General features: G+C 35.0%; 1 protein-coding gene across 4 annotated transcripts in view; it reads left to right on the top strand.

The window, feature by feature from the left end:
* Nucleotides 1-21,592, top strand: part of IPO11 (importin 11) — a 93,351-nt gene that overhangs the window by 28,888 nt on the left and 42,871 nt on the right. For all 4 annotated transcript variants that reach the window (XM_075739414.1, XM_075739412.1, XM_075739411.1 and 1 more), the window contains exons 11-24: nucleotides 245-315; nucleotides 1,696-1,888; nucleotides 3,339-3,491; nucleotides 3,753-3,796; nucleotides 4,674-4,764; nucleotides 6,088-6,135; nucleotides 6,782-6,887; nucleotides 10,698-10,824; nucleotides 11,939-11,972; nucleotides 12,155-12,195; nucleotides 13,310-13,426; nucleotides 14,815-14,928; nucleotides 18,241-18,356; nucleotides 19,857-19,933. In XM_075739414.1, coding sequence (XP_075595529.1) covers nucleotides 245-315; nucleotides 1,696-1,888; nucleotides 3,339-3,491; nucleotides 3,753-3,796; nucleotides 4,674-4,764; nucleotides 6,088-6,135; nucleotides 6,782-6,887; nucleotides 10,698-10,824; nucleotides 11,939-11,972; nucleotides 12,155-12,195; nucleotides 13,310-13,426; nucleotides 14,815-14,928; nucleotides 18,241-18,356; nucleotides 19,857-19,933 — 1,332 coding nt within the window. The remainder of the gene's footprint in view (nucleotides 1-244; nucleotides 316-1,695; nucleotides 1,889-3,338; nucleotides 3,492-3,752; nucleotides 3,797-4,673; nucleotides 4,765-6,087; nucleotides 6,136-6,781; nucleotides 6,888-10,697; nucleotides 10,825-11,938; nucleotides 11,973-12,154; nucleotides 12,196-13,309; nucleotides 13,427-14,814; nucleotides 14,929-18,240; nucleotides 18,357-19,856; nucleotides 19,934-21,592) is intronic.

Genomic DNA, 21,592 nt, shown 5'->3' with positions numbered 1-21,592 from the left:
AGTTAAAGTGAATTTCATTGCAGCTGAGAGAAATGGTTAAAGGTTTTTTTTTTTCCCCCAGTACTTACTTACCTTGAATTTGACTTTGAATTTATTCTGCCATATAACTTATTTTTGGCTGCCATGATCCCTGAACTACAGCTAAAACAAGTTGTTCTCCAATGTTAATTTTTTAAAACTTAGCTCTCCAGAAAGAAAAGTCAAGTCTAAAAATTGATAGTTGTTAAATATCTGATTTTACCAGGTAGAAGTATAAGAGCAGAAAATGTATGCAGAGATCGTCTAGAAAAGACTATAATTCTGTTCACTAAAGTGGTAAGTAAATTCTCCATTCTGTTACTGAATAGTTTACCGTTCTGGAGGAGCAGTCCCCATCCAGATATTTGCATGTCTTAAAGCCAATAGGTTTCAGGCCTTTTAAAGAAATGGAAGGTACTGCAACTTAAAACTTTTGTTAAAAAATACATTTTTAATTTTTTTTCTAAGACAAAGGTGTGTGTTTACTCATGCTGACGTAAGTTGCAGGAGTGAAAAATACTTGTCCTTAGCTCAAAAAAAAAAATTAATGCATTCCATAAGTTATTTATCTAGGATTTTGCTCAAGAAAGAATTCTGAAAGTTTTGCGAAAACATTGGTATCAGCATTGATGAATAAAGATAAACTTTCCATCCTGTCTTTTGTAAGTAGTTAGATTGTTATTTCTAAAGCCTTGTTAATTCTATTGAATCACTGGCCACTTTTAGTTTACTGAAAGAAAATTAACAAAAACCTCTTAGCCTCTGTGACTTGTTTCTTATATAATGTATTTGGAGTTGTCACCTAATTCTGTACAACCATTAATTGCATATATTAACGGAAGGTAATTTTAGCATTGTCATCTGCTCTGTTTTTAAAAGATAGAAAACCTGCAGAATTCCCATTGTTTTCAGATTCTATCTTGGGGCCATGGATCTTACTTAAATATTCAGCCTAATTGTCAGAAGTGGGAGGCTACCTGTTGTCTTCACCAAAATTGCACTGAAGGTGCTCTGACCCAGTACTTTTAGTCTCCTTGTCATAGAACTTCTTACTTTGAACTACCAAGCAAAGTATGTGAGGCATGTGTGTCTTTTTTCATAGACCTGAAGAGAAAAAACACGTTAATAATAGATAATTGCCACCTCTAAAAATTCAGATGCAAGAATTTAGGCTTAGGCATTTTTGCAGTAGTAGCGGAGATTAAAGGAATTGATGAGTGCATTCTAGACTGCTTGTTGGAAAAGCTAAGCTGGAGAAGCAAGTGCTTGTACGGCAGTGGAGGAGGAGAAAAAAAAAAAGTTATTTCCCTTATGCCTCTTACTTACATTAATTCTAATAGGGATGAACTACTTGCTAAAATGTTCAGTGTTTTAAGTGTGGCTGGTATGTTTTATATACTGTGTTCCTAGCAAACTAGTATAGTTGAAAATGAGTATTGTTCCTTAAACTTAAAGGTAACTTTGAACACAAATCAAGAATTTCAAGGCAAAATAATGCTTCATTAACCATTGATACTGATCTCTTCCTAGTTTCCTGTCTGTGTTCAGTTTTCTTTTCTACAATTTTATATAAATTGACAGTTGTTTTTGATAACTAGCTTTTGAAAACATTTAATAAGACTTGCACAAAAAGACATTTGATTTCTTTGTTGCTCTTCTACTTCCTTAATTTTTTAGCTTTTGGACTTCCTGGATCAACATCCTTTTTCATTCACCCCTTTGATTCAAAGGTCATTGGAGTTTGCTGTAAGCTATGTTTTCACAGAGGCTGGTGAAGGAATTGTATTTGAGCGGTTTATTGTACAGTGCATGAATCTCATTAAGATGATTGTAAAAAATTATGCTTACAAGCCATCCAAAAATATTGAAGGTATTGCTGCTATTTACTAAAAACATTTTTTATATCTTAAGAAACATTTTGCTAGTTGTTCTCAACAATAAAACTTTTAAGACATTCTTTTGAAGCACTTAATGTTTGAATTGTTAGTAATCTATGCTTCTGTCTCTGTATTGATAATTCTTATATTCATGGTTAAAGTATTAATGTATATAGACATTGACTTGCTAAAGTAATTTTAAATAGACAAGGAGCGTGACTATCTTTAATTTTTTTTTTATTTAGTTTTCATTGAACTAATTTTAAACAGTATTAAGGTATTGAATTTCGTTTATTTTTGTCAAATGATTGAATGTATCTTTCCCTTGAGAAATGTTTGATAAAATGAGGTATTTGCTGTAATTAACTAATACAAGTACTACAAAAGAGAGAAACACAGTGAATTTGACATGCAGATGAATATAAAGCAGTTTATATGTTCTGCTTTCTAGGACTGTGTTTCATTCTGAATCTTCCTACGCTACTGTATGTACAGATAATGAAATGAAAAACAGAATTGAGCTATATTAAAAAAACAACCCACCAGCCCTTCCACAGTAGTTCGATATTTGGCAATGACTAGATGACAATTAGCATTCTCTTTCTAAATCTAAAAAAAAAGTTTCATGATCATACTAGTATGTATCAGATTAGAGAAACCCAGCACTTAAAATTTTTCAGAATATTGATGTATTTCAGTGTTATTCCTTAATATTATAATAGATTAGAATGTTCTAAATCCACTGATTATTAATGAAAATACTTACTTACAAAAGTTCATAGTTGTATTTGAGTTTTTGAAATAGTAACATTGTCACTTGAGACAAGAAGAATATAGCACATTGTAATAAAATCTATAGCACTTGACTTTTTGAGAACTGGGTGATTAAAAAAATTAAAATAGAAAATTTTTTTTTCTTAATTTCTGACTGACATAGTGTTTGTGCTGGTTGTACGGCATACAATATTTGGTTTTATTGCTGCTTTTTTAATGAATGCTAAGTCCTAAAAAACCCAATTCATTTTTAAGATTGTATTTGGATAAATTTTCTGAATAGGTACAAATGAAACTTTGAATTTTGTGTGCTTTTTAATTCAGTAATGCTAAATAAAAAAAATACCAAAAGCAGCGGGTAAACAGTTTTTCTTTTCATCTACATAGTAGCTGAAAGCCATTATAATACGTTGTGAAGTCCTAATGACCCTTCCGTCTAATTGTGCTATTAGAGAACTCTCTTAAAAGTAAATGAATTTGGGATTTTAAATTGCTTTAAAAAGGTAGCACATTGAAAGCCTGTTGTTAGTCTGCCATGAAAATGTATTTTTCTTTTTTCTTTGAGTATAAGAATTTCTTATCTATTGTTTTCTTTCTAATTTTACTAGACTACTCTTTGATCATTAAGCCACTTAATTATAATTTGGAATTTTCTATGTTTTATTTCAGATAGCAGTCCTGAAACTCTTGAAGCACATAAGATAAAGACAGCATTTTTCACATATCCAACACTAATGGAAATATGTAGGAGATTAGTCACTCACTATTTCCTGCTGACAAAGGAAGAATTAATGATGTGGGAAGAGGACCCAGAAGGCTTCAGTAAGAAAAATGTTGTATAGTTGGTTGCAGTTTATTTAGATATTGGTATAAGAGTTTCATATCTGCATTGCCTCTACAAATTGCTTGCAGCAATATTGGCGTTTTTATTTTCCGCAGTCTTGTTACATGGACAAACACTGCCTGTAGAGATTGTTTTTATAACGAGATTTCTCATAGTCTGATATTCACATGTTGAAATACTAAATTTTATTTGAATCATAGTTGAAATAATACTTCTTCCTTTTCTTCGTGAAATAATAGCTGTGGAAGAGACTGGAGGAGATTCTTGGAAGTACAGTCTGAGAGTAAGTGTTTCAATTTGAATGAAAAACATTCAACATTTCTGGATGCATTTCTTAATAGTCTTGTAACTAAGTGAGATGACATTTGGTAGAAAGATAAGTTCATGCTTTTAAAAGAAAATCTTTAGCAAAAGATATTTCATTAGAATTAGTATAAATTAACTTTGTTCATTTATCAGTTTTCAAATATGCTGAAATACACTGGAAAGTATGCACTTCGTATTCTAAGAGGGAGGGAAAACGAGTTTGCTTCAGGAGTTGTATAGTATCTGATGGTTATTAAACCTAGTAGTTGTATTTATTATAATTTTATATATATTACATATTACAATTACATATTATAATATTACATATTATCACTTATGACTTTGTTAGTAGGCATAATGAATGAAGAAAGTTTCAGATACATCTATATTAGCATTTTAGTTCAGATCAAGTGTGTGCTGTTGTAGTGAATGTCCCAATTATTGCTGCTGTGATTCGCTTTGCAGAGTTTATTTGCTGGGTTACTTTAATTTTAAAACTAAAAACCTCAACCCCATGCAACTAATGTGTTCCAAGTGCAAATGGGTATTTAATTCCAGATGACTCAACTAGAGGTAATCCAAAAAATCCATGACATACCTACAGTGTGGTCACTGGGTCCTCAACAACAGCTGTTTCACCCCACAGGTCCATTGTTCTCCTACCGCAGAACTGGCTGATACAGATACAGCCATCAGAATCTTGCTAGAGTTAAGCATACTGTGTAGTAGGAAGAGTGGTATTTCATGTAATACTAATTTTGCAGTATATTGCATTTTAAATGACCTTTGGTGTGAGATTCAACACAAATTTTAGCATAAAATGTATTTTAATTGCCTTTCTTCTAATTTTTTAGCCATGCACGGAAGTTCTTTTTATTGATATTTTCCATGAATATAATCAGACTCTTACCCCTGTGCTCTTAGAAATGGTTCACAGTCTACAAGGTAAGTTCTTTAAAAAATAAAGGAACTGTAAAATGTAGAATTTTTTTTTTGCTTTTGTCAACTGTTAAACAATTTTACCTTGTGATACCTAATTTTATATCGTGCATTCACACTGTATTTTTGAAAGGATATGTTGATATTTCAAAACTATTTCTAAACCTACCGTAAGGAAAATGCAAGAAGACGAAATCCCAAGGTTTCTTTACTTTTTATCATAACTATTTTAGATGACTGCCAGAGATTGGGGCATGAGGTTTCAGGCTTTCTTGAGAGTGGTTGACAAACTTAATAAATTCTGTAGGTTGGATTTTACTTGGAACTTCCTGTTCAAATGTTGCAAGGCAGTTTATTGTAATTCTGCTGTGTCTCTGCAAAAATCCTGGGGGAAAAAAATCTTTAAAAGAAGAAGTTCAAGTTACACTCATTTTGGAGAGTCTAGAGGACTTTCAAAATCTGAAGAATCTGCTTTAAAAATGTAGTGTTTTACTGTATGAAGACTGAAGTCTTCATAGACTGAGGAATGATTCAAGTTTTCTTCACCCTCAAACTTTTATAGTGGCCATGAAAGATAATGAGTGGTAGCTGCCACTTTGTTTTCCCTATCTATTCAGCTTAGGTTCTTTTCCCAAGTTGTATCTTACCTGACTTACCTTATGTTGTATTTGTACTTACCAGAATTGATCAGTGCATTCTATTAAATAGAAATAAATACTCATTTTCTGAAGGTGGTTTCTGACTTCAGAGAATCTCTTTATAAAATATTTTGTGTACATAAGTTTCAGGGTGGGCTTTCTGTGATCTGGGAATGGTAAAAGATTCATTACAACAGCATTGACAGTTACGTTGTTTTCCAATAATTATGGCAGTTAATACTTCCATGCTAAAAGACACATATACACTTTTTTTTATTTTTTACTCCTGAAGCCCCTAGTAGCCTTTTCTGGATGTTTTCAACTTGGGAGTTACCATTGATGTACTAGATGATATTAAGAAATCATTAATTCCTAACATTTTTGAAAATTTGTACTTACACATTATAAGTACACATGCACACACATATAAAGTATGCTTCTGACTTGCATGTTGTTGTTAAAAATGTACAGATCCAAAGAAATCAGTCAAAAATAGGGTATGAAAGCAGAGATTTGATTTTGGTATATTCACTGAAGAAGGTATTGAAATGGAAATAACTGAACTTGTGAATAAAACAAAAATAACAAAGCAGTCTTAATTCACAGCATACTTAAAGTGTAAAAGTGCAAAGTTGCTTGCATTCTTGGTTTTAGATACACTTTTTTTCTTTATTTTAACTTTGTCTTGTAGGGTCTACCAACATGGAAGATACCAGTGCTATACTGATTAAAGATGCTGGTAAATTAAATTTACTTTACCTTTGAAGTAACAGAGCTGCTTTTGCGTATGTGCTTGACTTCTTAAAAATTATATGAAGAATTTGCAAGTTTTTATAAGACATTTGGAAAGTAGGACATAAATTCTATTTCTCCTTGCACTTGGTGTCAGTCTTCACTTTTCAAAATGCATATGTAAAAATAAGGTGCTTTTTTCAGGTTTTTTGTGAAACAAACCCTTAGACAGTCTCCCTTACTGTCCTGTCCTTTCCTCTCTGCAAATAAATGAGCTACTGGGTTTCCATGGAGATGCTTTATCTATTTTACAAGTAAGAAGATTTTATGGCAAAAGAAAAGAATTGTCTAAGACCTCTGATGGAACCATTCTTAATGTTAGAATAAGATCTTCATTGTTCTTACGGTTTTTAACTATTTTCAAGAGTCTGAATTTTCTTCTGTAATAGCTTTCTTTTACTAAAATTTCTTCCAGAGTTGCCTTCACCATGATCTGATAATATCGTTCTTCAGAGAGATACGCTTTAGTTTTGTTTTCTGTATTATGTTCAGGTTATCAAAAATTTTTTTTGAAACTTAAGTTAGTCTGGTTATTTAATATTGGAAATTAAACATTTAAGCAAACAGTAAGCATAACTTTTGTTTTTCCCCAGTGTATAATGCAGTTGGACTGGCTGCTTATGAACTATTTGATAGCGTGGATTTTGATCAGTGGTTTAAAAATCAACTATTAGCAGAACTACAGGTTTCTCATAACAGGTAAACACCTTGTTTTGTTACTCCTTCATCATTTAAATATGAACTGTTGATACAAATCTGGTAAGATATAATGTCTAATAATTGCAGAATTGAAAATTAATATTTAAACATATCCATTAAACGAGCAGAGGTATGAAATATATACAGATAACTGGTACAGTCACAGAAGTGACAGTGTTCCTGACAGTTTCTATTTATGTTTAAATTACTGTGTGGTGGGTACTTCCAGGGTTCTGTAAAGATATTGTAAGTCTGTCCTCTTGCATGTATTTGAGCTGACTAAACTTTCTCAGGGCAAACACCTTTGCTCGTTTAGAGAAAGATCTTTAGGCCTCCTGAGACCCCAGAGTCCTTTAGGCAGCAAAGTCCAACTGAAATATGTGGAAATAATCACTGTAAAACTGTAGCTTAGCCAAAATAGTGAGTTGTTCTTCTCAGGGGTTTAAATACAAACCCTCTGTAGTACTTTTCACTTAATTTTGCCAGCACTAAAGTGAGGAAGTAAGGATTTGGGTTGTGTTTAAAGTGTGAATGATTACAGGCTGGTTCTACATAAAGAGTATTATATAGCCCATCTGCTGTGGGTTTTCCTTCTCACCAAGGTCCCCTTCACTTGGCTGGCCCTCACATGAGTACCTTTCTGTCGTTTAGCGGATATCATAGGGTATTTTGAAAGATCGGTTTTGACATCTCAGAGTAGTCCATCTCCACCACTGACTAGAAGACGGTGTTCCTCAAACTTCACTCTTCCCTCAGGGGAAAGACAGTGATTGCTATTGTATGAGCTAATCCTGACCAGAGGAGTTCCCAGTCACCCTTTGATTCTGAATAAGTATGTCCTGTTTTTCTCATCAAAGTCATTGGCAGTGACCCTAATGTCCTTTGAAGAACTTTACTATCTTGTCTACATTTGAAATTCTTCTTACCTGATTATTATCTGAAATACAAACTAATTTGTTTGCTAATACCCTTAGGAGCGACTATAAATTGTAAATGATTTTCCATAATGTGTTGCCAGCCAGCTTTTTTTATTTCCACATGTCAGTTATAAATACTTTCTTTACCAATACAGTTAGTATTTACCAATACTTCAGAGAAGAATTGCCATGGTTGTTTACCTGGTGTCTCCTAATGTTTTTACTCTTTTTCTCATTTGTCATTGTTGTTGTATGATCTCTCAGCTCTACCTTGCTATCTACCAGTGGCCAAGCGCTCTAATCGTTAGGCTAAATGTCAGAAGAGGAGGGAAAAATGAGAGATCTTGTATATATGATTGATCCTTTGTTCTTGTGCTGCACCACCATTCACCTCTGAATAAAGCTGCTGTTGTATTTGTAGTGCATGCTGGATTTGTAGCATGTGCTGGCATTTTTATAATATCCACCCGTATAGCATAAGTAAAACTGGCAAAAGTCTTCTGTGGTTGATATAGTTGTATTCACAGTAGGGAAGACGCCTGCACTAACCATTTGGTTGGCATGTGTGATATCCCAGGATGAAATTCCCGTGGATATAGACGCTTGTAGTAGAAATCCTCCAGAAGTTTGAAGCCTTGTTTGGTTGAAGTATTTCACTGGAGACCACCACAGCAATAAGGGAGACAGTGTTAGTAGTGTGAATGTTTTAGATAAAGTGGATTGGAGAGTATGATCAGCTGTGCCACAGATTGTCCCATGGTGTTTAGCATGCTTGTTCAGCAACTAGTTCATGTTTGGGAACACAAACCTGTGTGTTGTCAGCAGTGACCTAAAGTTTGCTGTGTTTTGTGTTCTTTGAATGTTTTGTCGTCTGTTGATAGTGAGATTGACAGCTGTGACCATAGTAGTAGGAGAAATATGAGATTAATGAAAAAATACTCTTAAAAGATTTTCAGAAACTTTGCATTGCCAAATTTATCACTTACCATAATATTTGGTTTTTACTGAGTAAGGAGAAACTCTTCTGTAATATGAAAACAGTTTACTGAATACAATCTTTTGCAACAATTCAATCTTAAACCAGCTTTTCCTGCTGAGAGAGAAAGTACCAATGTGATACTAAGTATTTTGGTATCAAGAAAGATACTTTTGATTTCAATGTCTGAATACTGTTCAAACTGCTTAAAGCTACTGTCTTATGACTATTGCAACAGAAACTGCCTTATGTTGAAATATAGTCATTTTTCCCGTGTTGGAATATGGTCACTCTTCCCATGTGAGCTTTAGGTCCATCAGGTTCAATCTGCTTATACTTAGTCAATGTGTGCTCTTAGCATAAAAGGTAATGATGTTCTAAGAGTTGAGCTTTTCCCAGAAGTAGTGAATGTAGAAAGGTAGGACCTCAAAAATGAGCACCTGTGAGCAGAAGAATTTCTAGAAACTTAAGTCCTTTTAAAAAAAAAAAAAGCAAAACCCAAACACACACACCTCAAAAACCCCAATGCATCCTAACTTTTCTTCACCAGAGAGAAAGAAAGGAAGAATATAAAGATGCAAGTGAGATAGATGTATTGTACAACATATACCACCAGACCTGAGAATCCTTGCTGTCAGTAGACAATTATGTACTTCTGTCATTTAAAACTTTTCTTTCTGTGATAGAGGTTTGAAAACTATCCAATCTCAAGAAAAAACTCTTAGATTTTTAATATGCTGATTTTTACAAGTTTACCTATAAGGCACGAGCATTCTAGGAATAGAAAAAGTTGTACCATCAGAGTTTCTTGAACAAATAGAAGACTGTGTTAGTAAGGTAACATCTTGTGGAAGTCAAGCTTCATCATGGTTTGTTAATGATTCACTGCCACCCAATAAATCTCAAACAACACTGGAATGTTATTCCTCAGTAGCTTTGTGTTCCAGTCTAATGAATTGCTGTATGCATGCTACTTTCACAACCTCCGTGTTCTGTGAAGGTATGATTTGTTAATTATCTTACAGTTATGGGAATGTTTAATAAATCACATTTATTAAATGTAAAGAAGCTTCTGTAACTTCAGTTTAAATTACTGTCTTGATGGCTTACAAGGCAGAAGTTCATCAAATGAAAAATACATTTAGGATTACAAGGCAAAATAATTTGTTACTTAAATTTCTGTGAATAGGGTTCATCTTGCCAAACTTTATATGTCTGCAAGCTATTAAATCTAAGCTATTCTTCCTGAGCAACTTTTATAATCAATGAGAAAAAGTAGCAGCTTTACAGAATGCTTTATGTTGGGCAATTCAGCTCGTTGTTCTGGTTGTTACTTCTTCCCATTGACTCCAAAGCTGTTTGGTTTGTACCCTTGTTGCCACAGTAGTGCGAGATTATCTAATGTCAGTTCTTTCTGAGAGTAATTTTAGACTGATGACATGAAATATTTGGGCAGTTGCTGTAATGCCATACTTAAGTTTGCATTTTTAAATTGTATCTGGCCTAAAATTTTGAGCATAAAAGGAATGTCAAGGAAATTGCTGGAAAGTGTGGTGAAAGCAGCAGATGCCATGATGGCAGTAATAAATATAAGATTTATTTTTAGGGGATTTTATCGTTGTGCTATGTGCAGAATAAGCTATCTCTGGTGAGACCTTCAACGTTCATTCATTTAGGATGAAACGTATCCTTTTTTAGACTAAGTTGGTGTTTCCAGAGCCTTCTAGTGAAGAATTTTGATGAAAAAGATTTCTTCATTAAAGCTCTAAAGTTGATCTTGGCAAACTAAGTCTTTTAATGATTGTTTTAGGGAATAATGCTTTCCTAGTGATTCTTAGATTTCTTTTTCATCAAACTATTCTAGAACATCATGTATAATGAGTTAAAGAGTACAATTTTTTTTCCCCACTTTTAAAGATATAAACCAATACGCCGACGAGTAATTTGGCTGATTGGACAGTGGATTTCTGTAAAATTCAAATCAGACTTGAGACCTATGTTATATGAGGCAATTCGTAACTTGCTTCAAGACCAGGACTTAGTGGTAAGTATAAGTAATGTTTTGGATTACACATTTGTTCTGTAAACACAGGCAAAACATAAATACCATACGTTACGTAAACTTGGTTGAGAACATAACATCACACCTTGAAGTCTGTTGTGTCTTGCAAAAGATAATCTGTTGTGGGGGTGTTTAATTGTGGAGATGCAGATCAGTAAGGTCAAAGACGTGAAACGAGCCCTTAAAACTTTCAGTAGGTGGAAAAAGAATGGCAGCAGCAACAGTCTGTTTTGTGTAAGAAAGTTGTGACGTCTTGAGATAAATAATTTATAAACAAATGAACACTTTGTGTAGATAAACCAGGGTTATTCTGTGAGCAGTCCCTGCAGCACACAGTATTATTTAAGCACCAACATAGGTATCTGCTAACAGAACATGATAAATGGCATTGGTTGCTAAGCTGGTTAAGTACAATTCTGTAGTTTTAAGCTACAACTTCAGTTTACCAGTAGGTGAGGTTTATCTGAGAAGCTGGTTTTGCAATTGTTTCTTTTGTTTTTATTTTTAAACAGACCTAGCAGCCAACAAATAAAACAAATAAACCTAGCTAGTTTGTTAGTTAAATATTAGTAATTGGCAGTTATAACAGATATTTCTGTGATTCCAGACAGCTTTAGCAGAGCAGGATGTGTTCCTGTATCAATTTTGTAACTGTTTTCATTTAGTGCTTTCTAAGCATCTGAACATCTACCAGGGAAGAACATGCTAGCTTGTTAAGTTTATTTGATTCTGTGCTTCTTGAGTGACAGCAAGCCATGAAATAATCCCAAGTGAAACTCGTTTTCTAGTGTAAGAGGTTTCATCGCAGGTTAGATATCTCATTGCTTAATTCTTTCTTGATCTTCATGAAGGTTTTGGCTGAGTAGTTTCTCCAGGTGGTACCACTGTAGCAATGCCAAATAAACTGTAAAGGATACTAAAATGAAAGCAAATGAAAATGTTTGCATTGAACTAACCAAATTTCTTAGAGGATGACAGAACACATAGAATGATTCAATTGCTAAACAGCAACTGGTTTCATATTGTCAGATACTATGTTGATAACCAAAACGTTTAATGGATGTGTTTGCGATGCTTCTTAACTTTTGTCTTTCAGGTCCGTATCGAGACAGCTACGACGCTGAAGTTAAATATCCTTTTATTGGCAAAGATGTGTGATTAGCTCCTAATTCAGAGTTACTGTAACATAAACAACTTTAAACATACTACCAAATTCTTCACATTATAATTTTTGCATATCCATGGAATATTTTCTTATTTGAGTCTTGTATCCATCTGCAGTCTGTATTGTTTTTCCTTAATGGTTGTTTACCTGTAGATGACTTTGAGTTCAGCACCGACCAGTTCTTACCGGTAAGAGCGTTTATATGGGTATATTCTCATGAGCAGGTAGATCCATAGAGGAAAGCAGGAAAAAATAATTTCCAATTTCATTTTAAACCACACTATTTAGTAATCAATGTGTGTGTGTCTGTGTTTTGGTTTTGGGGGGGTGTTTTTTAAGTCTTCATAGGCCAAAACATGTAAAGACTCGTACTGCTGCTTTTGAGGTTGCTAAGGTGCAATATACAGACAGACAATTAAAAACCTTTTAGTATTATGACTATTACAGCTTCCTAGCATTGTGTGTAGTACTATATGTACTATGTGTTACCAGATGCTAAGTTTCTTCAGGCTAAGACAATATGAATGCTGTCTTTAAAAAATATGTCTCCGCACCAGTGTGACTTTCCAGTATGCCTGTTTCACAGAGTACTTTCCAACCTACTGTTTCACACAAATAATAAATATAAATATGCGGTTAAAACAGTGCCTTAAAAACATAGACTTTATTAGTCTCCTATGTTTGTGTTCTTTACAGTGGTCATTACTGTTGTCATTAAATAAACAATGAAATGTTAGCTATAAATACAGCAAAGATTTATTTTGATTACTCATGCTTAGCAGGTGCTTTTTCTTCTCATTTGATTATGACTTCCACAGTAACTGCAACTCTCTTGAGAACAAACAAAACAAAAATGGAGAGTGCTTCTAAACTGTAAACATTGGAATTGTTTAAGATGTCTTTTTCAATTCAATATATAAATTTTATCTACTGACCGAAAAGATGGAAAACTGTACCTTTGCTTTGACTCTAAGAAAGTGCTCCGCCTGAGAAGTGGTCTTCAGGTTATAGTATTTTATCTGTGAAATCATGTTTGCACTTAGCAAAACGTGAAAATTATATATTTAAACTGATTACATTTGAGCTGTTATATAAGAGCATATCTGAGGAGATTTTATCCTGTTGAGGCAATGTTTGGCTAATAAGCATTTTTCCAAATGAAAAAGTAACATTTTGTACACTCGGTAAGTGTCCTTCAAGTTTCATAGATGTCTTACAGTTGTAAGTGTACAGGGAAAATCGCCAATTGATGTAATCAATTGTATTTTTGATGGTCTAATCTGTAGTTTGTTTTTCTTTTAGTATCTGGAATCCATGTTTACACTGCTCTTTCAGCTACTTCAGGAAGTAACACAATGTGACACCAAAATGCATGTTCTTCATGTTCTGTCTTGTGTGATTGAAAGAGTCAATATGCAGGTATTTTTTTATAGATTGCAGTGTTAGCTTTGTACTAAGAATGCAGAGGAGGGCTTGATGTTTTTGGCTTATACAAAAATAGTAGAAAAATGTCATCGATTAATAGACTGGTTATTGTTATGATAGATGCCTCCATTCTTTGCATTACTTGGCTCTCTTTTCACTTTTCAGTTCTCATCTTTTGCGTAAAATGTTCTTGCTCAGTTACTACTTCTTTTTGTTATTTACTTTGTATTTTTTATTAACTCATCTTTTAGACTCCAGAAAGACTTTCACTGTTTATCTATTGCTTTTCTTGCAATTTTCTTTTTTAATTGTAATTTATTCTAATTGTCTCATCTTATATTTGAACAAGTATTTTATTAAATGTTATATATTAAAGGAGATGTTTTGGGGGACAAAATGCTTCATACTTCTAGGAACCGTGCAGTTAAATTTGTAATCTTTCATTGGCACTGATATGGATCACGATTGCCTCTCAGCAGCAGTCAACTGCATGAAAAGTTTCAAGTTCACATTATGAATTTTGAGTACTTCCTCTTTAGTGTTAAAGTATATTCTTTAGCTTATACATAAAGAAATTGAAGATGTTTTTGCAGAATTAAAAAATAAATTGTTGACTGCTTTTATCTCAGGTTTGGGGGGGTTTTTTTGGTATTACAGTACTAAGGACAGAGATAATGCACAGTTTTGAGCTCTCCTCTTTCTACAAGTAATCCTGCCTGAGAGCCAAATGGGGCTTTACTAATTGCCCTTTGTAGGAAAAGTCAACACAACAGCAGATTTCCCTGCATTTTAGATCAGCTAGAGAAGCAGCAGAAAAAACAAGTTGAGAAAGAACTTTTGAATCTGTTTGGGTTAATTCTTAATTAAATACTTTAGAAGACAAATAGATTAACCTTTTAGTATTGTAGAACATTACAAAAATATTTAGTTTGGGACAAACCTCTGGAGGTTATGTAGTCCAGCCCCTGCTTAAAGGATGGGTAACTTCAGAGGTTATTCAGCATTTTTTTTTTCTTTTACTGGGACTGTTTCTGGTCGTCTTAAAGGATGCCATTATTTAGGAATTCTGTCTTAAGTGGAGAATATATTAATATGAAAATATCTCTGGTTACAAAATGAAGCATTTTTTTGCATTCTGTTTACTTAAACCTGATTGCTATGCACAAATGTTATAAGAAATACATTCTTTTCAAACTACTGTGCAGTCAGAAGTTACTTCATCACAGAGTATGGAATGTGGTGTTTTAGGAAGAGGAGAGATGAGTAAATTAAAGGAAATTCTATATTAAATATTATCTTAAATATTTCAGAAATTGTGCTTGGGAAAAAGTAATGGCCTTGTTTCACAACGTTAAGAAATAAATTTGTGTTCTCAACTTCAGATACGGCCGTATGTAGGATGTTTGGTTCAGTATTTACCACTCCTTTGGAAACAAAGTGAGGAGCACAATATGCTACGATGTGCCATTCTAACCACCCTAATCCATCTTGTCCAGGTAAGGGGCCAGAATCACATAAGTGTTGTCGGTATCATAGAATCATAGAATGGTTAGGGTTGGAAGGCACCTCAGAGATCATCTAGTTCCAACCCCTCTGCTGCGGGCAGGGACACCCTCCACTAGACCACGTGGCCCAAAGCCCCATCCAACCTGGCCTTGAACACTTCCAGGGATGGGGCCTCCACAACCTCTCTGGGCAACCTGTTCCAGTGCCTCCTACAGTTCCTATCTCCTACAGTTCTTTCTCAGACACGCCTACACGTTCTGTGTATATATGTGTGTGTGTGTATATATTTAGGCAAAATTAATGTATGTTCTCACAACTAAAGAAATATAGATAACTTTTGGTCCTAGATTTTGCCGTATAACATTAATAGCTATATTGACCAACATTGTATCTAAATGGAAGTTGCTGGTAATCTGTAGTCTGATAAACTAGTTTTGACCTTTTAGACTTACAGAATCATTTTGGTAAGAAAAGATTCTTAAGATCAAGTCCAGCTGTTAACCTAGCACTGCCAAGTCCAGCCACTAAACCATGTCCCTAAGCACCACATCTACACATCTTTTAAGTATCTCCAGGGATGGTGACTCAACCACTTCCCTGGGCAGCCTATTCTAGTGCTTGACAAACCTTTTGGTGAAGGAATTTTTCGTAAATATCCAATCTAAACCTCCCCTGGCACAAACTTGAGGCTGTTTCCTCTTGTCCTATCACTTGTTACTTGGGAGAAGAGACCAACACCCACCTGGCTACAACCTCCTGTTAGGTAGTTGTAGAGAGCGATAAGGTCTCCCCTCAGCCTCCTTTTGTCCAGGCTAAACAACCCCAGTTCCCTCAGCTGCTCCTCATAAGACTTGTGCTCTAGACCCTTCACCAGCTTCGTTGCTCTTCTCTGGACATGCTCCAGCACCCCAATGTCTTTCTTGTGAGGGGCCCAACACTGAACACAGTACTTGAGGTGTGGCCTCACCAGTGCCGAGTACAGGGGTGCAATCTCTTCCCTGGTCCTGCTGGCCACACTAGTTTTGTTACAAGCCAGGATGCTGTTGGCCTTCTTGGCCACCTGGGCACACTGCTGGCTCATACTCAGCTGAATGTCAGCCAGCACCCCCAGGTCCTTTCCCACCAGGCAGCTTTCCAGCCACTCTTGCCCAAGCCTGTAGCGTTGCATGGGGTTGTTGTGACCCAAGTGCAGGACCTAGCGCTGAGCCTTGTTGAACCTCATACAGCTGACCTCAGCCCATCGATCCAACCTGTCCAGATCCCTCTGTAGAGCCTTCCTACCTTCCAGCAGATCAACACTCCCGCCCAATGTGGTGTCATCTGCAAACTTACTGAGGGTGCACTCGATCCCTTCATCCAGATAAAGATATTAAAGAGAACTGTCCCCAGCCCTGGGGAACACCACTTGTGACTGGCCACCAACTGGGTGTAACTCCATTCACCACAACTCTTTGGGCCCAGCCATCCAGACAGGTTTTTTACTCAGTGAAGCGTATGCCCGTCCAAGCCATGAGCAGCCAGTTTCTCCAGCAGAATGCTGTGGGAAATGGTGTCAAAAGCTTTGCTGAAGTCCAGATAGACAACATCCACAGCCTTTCCCTCATCCACTAAGCAGGTCACCTTGTCGATCAAACAGGGCCTGCCTTTCATAAACCCATTCTGACTGGGCCTGATCATCTGGTGGTCCTGTATGTGCCGTTTGATGCCACTCAAGATGATCTGCTTGGGTGGTTTTGATTCTTGATGGTAGCCTGTCTCTTTCCTGTTATTCTATACATGTACAATAAATTCCTTAATTCCTCTAGAGGCTTACTGTAATACCTTGCCAGAGAATTTTGAAAGCCTGTAGAAATTATTAACTGCTTGCTTTATCCAGAGATAAACTGAATTTTTTATCAGTGAAGGAAAAGATCTTGTTATAATTAAATAATTCTTGAACTTGAAATATTTAGAAATATCTCTGCTGTTTGCAGTAAAAATGCAAATAAAATGTAGTATGTTCCTGAGAAAAGATTGACAAATAAAACAATGTGTGGTTATATTGCCTGCTACTAAGTGCTATTAAGCACTTAATATGGATTATATGTCATCCCACTTTCTCCAACCCCACTACCTCTCAAAAAAGATGTTGTAGGAATAGCAAAGATCCAGAGAAGTGCTCCTAGAATGTAGAGCAGTGTCTGTACAGCAACAGACTGAATATGCAGGCAATCTTGCTCTTGTGGAAAAAACATGACTAAGAGGAGAGTGTTGTAGACTATAACAGTGGAGAGAAAGTGGAAGGGGTATGACTAGTTACAACTAAAGGAAAAATTAGGGTTTTCTTAAAAGTGGAGTTAGTTCAAACAAAGAGCAAATATATTTTCACAATAAAGAAATTACGGAGCTTCTTGTTACTAGCCCCTGTGGAGGCCTAAAGTACAGGTGGATGCAAAGAGATTAGACTTATTCATGGAACATTCTCTTTCTTTTAAGACAAGTTTATTTAAATAAATAATTCCCCAAATAAGACTTAACTTAGAAACATAAAATAATTTTAAACTTAACAGTTTCCAAATATAGTAATTATGCAAAAGCAGCATTCAACTAGCCCCAGTTCTCCTAAGTAGTAATATTACAATATTACACTGCAGTAGTTCCCAATTTAAGAATTCCATTGCTTTTATGATTAGTTTTAACTTATGATTACTTTTTACAACTGTTATCTTTAGCTTATTTTTAAAAATTGGGTTTTCTTATTAAGTGCTGAAAAAATTCTTTACTCTGCATTCTTGGGAAGACATCTTTGTGTATAGCTCATGGATCATTTAAAAAAATAAATCAGTCATCAGTCTGTGAATCTTTGCGTAGCAATGAAAATTAACCCTTCTCCTGATTCTTGGAATATGTCAAAAGATTTGGTGTGTGGTAAGGTCCAAAGAATAATTCTTTTCTTCATCTTTAAAACATTTTATTCAGCATTTAGTCATTTAGTATTTGAGCTCTGACTTTTTTCCCAGAAGAGTATGACCAGTGAATGTTTTTAGAAATGTGTATTGTTTATCATTTTTTCTTGCAGACCATTGATAAACAGCCAGTTTTCAAAAAAGTTAAGTAATTTTCTCAAGATATGTTGAGAGAAAGCTCAGGAGTATCAGACTGTTTTGTTGTATGGAATGGATGCAAGTTCAACCTTTGATTTCTTGAATGGATGTTTACACTATGCAAATAGAACAGCATCACAGATCTCTTTCAATGCTATTCTCAAAATGCTTGATTTGAGGATTTTGAAGTATTTAACATTTTTTAATTTACTTTTTTAGGGACTGGGAGCAGACAGCAAAAATCTCTATCCTTTTCTACTTCCAGTTATTCAGCTAAGTACGGATGTTTCTCAGCCTCCACATGTCTATCTTCTAGAAGATGGTTTAGAGTTGTGGTAAGAATGTTCTGTATCAGCTTCTAATTTTTAAAATGTTATTTTTGTATCCCCAGGAGAAAAAAAGATTTTAAAAAAAGCTTTGGCTGTATTGTATGTTCTTGTTATCTTAGCTTGACATCATCTATATCATATCTTTTCTCAGAAGAGATGAGATTAGGAACTTAATAAAAGAAACACGAAAATAACCGAGTAGGTAATCCATTTTCAGGCAATTGATAGTGGGGTGCAGTTCTAGCACCAGCAAGACAAAAAGTCTAGACTCGTTGTAATGTGGGTGCTAAACCAACAATTTGATGCGCTTGACTTTGGGAGCACAATGACCCAATGATTCTCAGAGCTAGTTGTTGGAAGAGATGGCAAATTTACAAGGATAAAGTGTAGAAGTTACCTTCCAGATCTCAGGCTATTTGATGACTGAACATAAGACAAGAAGTGGCACTGTGGTCGGTTTGCCATGAGTCTAATTTGTTTGTTTCTGATGCAGCTGACACTGTAGGAGGAAACTGTACCTGGACCAAATTCAGCACATCTTTCCTGCAGAATAGGAATATATTGAGTTTGTCTTGAAATAGTGAGGGATTCCTCTAGTCTAAATTGTAGATGGGCATTTGAATTACGAATACTTAACCTACAAATGATCTGTTCTGTGTGCAGTAAAACAAAGTTTTATAATGCCGGTTGTGGTGGGGCAAGTCAAAGTGCAAGATGCTCACAAAATTTAAGACAGGGACCTTTTTAATGTATCAGTTCAGAAGTTTTATATCTTAATAATACTGAACTTGAGGTTGTTATTCTGATGCCTATGCAGAAGAATGATATTTTTAAGACGTCCTAAAGCATCAGAGGAATCTGGTTCGAGCTGCCAGAGACAGTTGGGACTCTAATGGCTTCTTGAACCAAGAGCAGAACAGCTAAGATACTTTACATAATTGGAATTGTTATTTAAATACGGTAATCCCACACCTAAGATCTGAGAACAAACTGGATATGCTGCTGTGGTTCTAAGTATGAATTTAATTTATAGCTACTGTTTTCAAACCTCAGGAATTTTAAATTGTTGCAAACAATACTGAACATATAGTTATGCTTTTATGTGTGGTAATCAAGGCATCATTTCAGACCTTAAAAAACCAACAAACAACTAAAGGTTTGAGCTGGTTGCCACCACAGCTGCTCCTTTGAGGTGTAAAGCACTACATGTGTTGTCCTTTACAGCATGAATATTCCTCTCTACCCACCTTCTCTGGAGATTATGTTGCCCATACAAAAAGACACTAGCATGTTTTTCTTTCTTTTCTTACCTTAGCAAGACCCATGCCTATACTGATGGGTGTGTTGTAAGGACTACTGCTGCACTTGAAATATACTTCAAGTAATTGTTCCACATTATTTAAGTATCATATAGTTACTAGAAGTTACAATGTTTTTCATCTGTCAAAATGATTGCACAATGTTATTCATAGAGTGTGTAAAATACTTTGCCTAATCTATTCTTAGGTTAGTGACATTGGAGAATAGTCCATGTCTTACACCTGAGCTCCTGAGAATATTTCAGAACATGTCTGCCCTTCTTGGTAAGTCTTTTACTAATAAAAATTCTGTTTTTTTTCTATTGCTTGTGTTGTTCATGCATTAAGTAATGCTGCTGTGGCTACAAGAACTAAGGAGGCTTGCAAAATTGTAACTGTTAAAAAATGAAGAACAGGTTTTTATTGTTTGACTTTCCCATCTTCTTTATTATCTACTTACCCTAGTTCTCTTAATAAATTGAAGTTGCTTTGTACCCAAAAGGTAAGACAAATCTGTTTATTGTTTTAGAGTCTTTTTTAAGAAATTCCTGAAATTTAACACCAAATGTGCTGAGTTTTAGTTGTATCGATTATATGGAATACTTGCCTGTTCTGCTTACAACCAGGATGATGATTTCTAGTCTGAAGAATTGAAGTTTCCATTATTAGCTTTTTTCATTAGTCAGCTAATAACTATGTAGGATGTTTTCAGACTACCTAAATATGTCTACAAGCATATAGGTCAAGCAGCACTGAAATTAAAAGCAGTAGTTTTGCCTGAATTTTTGACAAAAGATAAACTTAATGAGTATTAAGATTCAGTGCTTAGGAAAATAATGATATTTGAGGTGCTTTTGCTTTGTAATCAAAGGGAGTATAAAGATTTTTTTTTGTTTATTATGTCAATATATTTTTTTAATGAAATCTTTAGTTGTGCTTTTGTAGGTTGTGGAATGAACTCATTATTTAGAGGAATTTGTTTATAAAATTACAGAAGTTAGCTTTTTAATTTATTGTTGTTTTCATCACTTAATATTTTATTCTGACTAAAGGTCAGTAGAAAGTTACATCATGGTGGGTAGGTGCAAGATGATGCCTTCTATTATTTCTCTGTGTATACCAGATGTCTTATGACAAAACTGCTCAGGAAAGTAGTATTTTGTAGTGGTTTTAATACTTAACTCCAGAGCTACCTCTTAGGTTCTGTACCTGCCAAATACCTTTTGTCTTTGTTCTTATCTACACATGTACCCTTCCTCCTTGTTCTGTGTTAGCAGTAGATAGTATCTGCCACGGGAAGCTTGTACTACACAAATGGTTGTGATTTTCGTAGTTGACACACTGATCTGCTTGAGTTAAATTCAGAAATACTGTGTGGCTTGCTTGCATTTGCTGCTGCTATTTTCTCCCCACCCTGTTGTCCCTAGTCCTCATGCAATACTTTCCAGGGTAGAGACGAATATGAATGGAAACTGTGGCAGACTTTTCTAACAAAAGGTGGAGGTATTCAGGAATATTCTACATTTGTAACAATTTCCTTACTTCATGAATGAATCCTGGAGAATAATGATACTGTCCTTTGGAAGAAATATATCCTCAAGAGAATGTTCCTTCTGAAAAATGAAAGCTGTCGTATGGTGCTGGTAGAGCAAGTAGTACAGTTAAGCTAGGAAGGTTTTCCTGAAGGTGAGGCTTCAGACACACTTATATCAAATTGGTTTTTCTATTGGGGATGGGGGGGTGAGTGGCAAAAACACAGCAGCTGATGTGTAATCATAGACTGTTTTCTTCTTATAGATTTCTGGTACTACTTGACTTCCTGAGCTTTTTTCTGAGTGTCATGTTAATCAAAAATTTTCATTGCTGTAAGCCGAAGTGGTGCATATTTTGCCAGAAAATGGAAATCATTCTGGTATGCTCTTTGCCTGCAATTCTCTTCTGTTT

This window comes from Balearica regulorum, chromosome Z (assembly GCF_011004875.1).
Source record: "Balearica regulorum gibbericeps isolate bBalReg1 chromosome Z, bBalReg1.pri, whole genome shotgun sequence".
Classification (NCBI taxonomy): domain Eukaryota; kingdom Metazoa; phylum Chordata; class Aves; order Gruiformes; family Gruidae; genus Balearica; species Balearica regulorum.
This window is presented reverse-complemented; position numbering and strand designations above follow the sequence as displayed.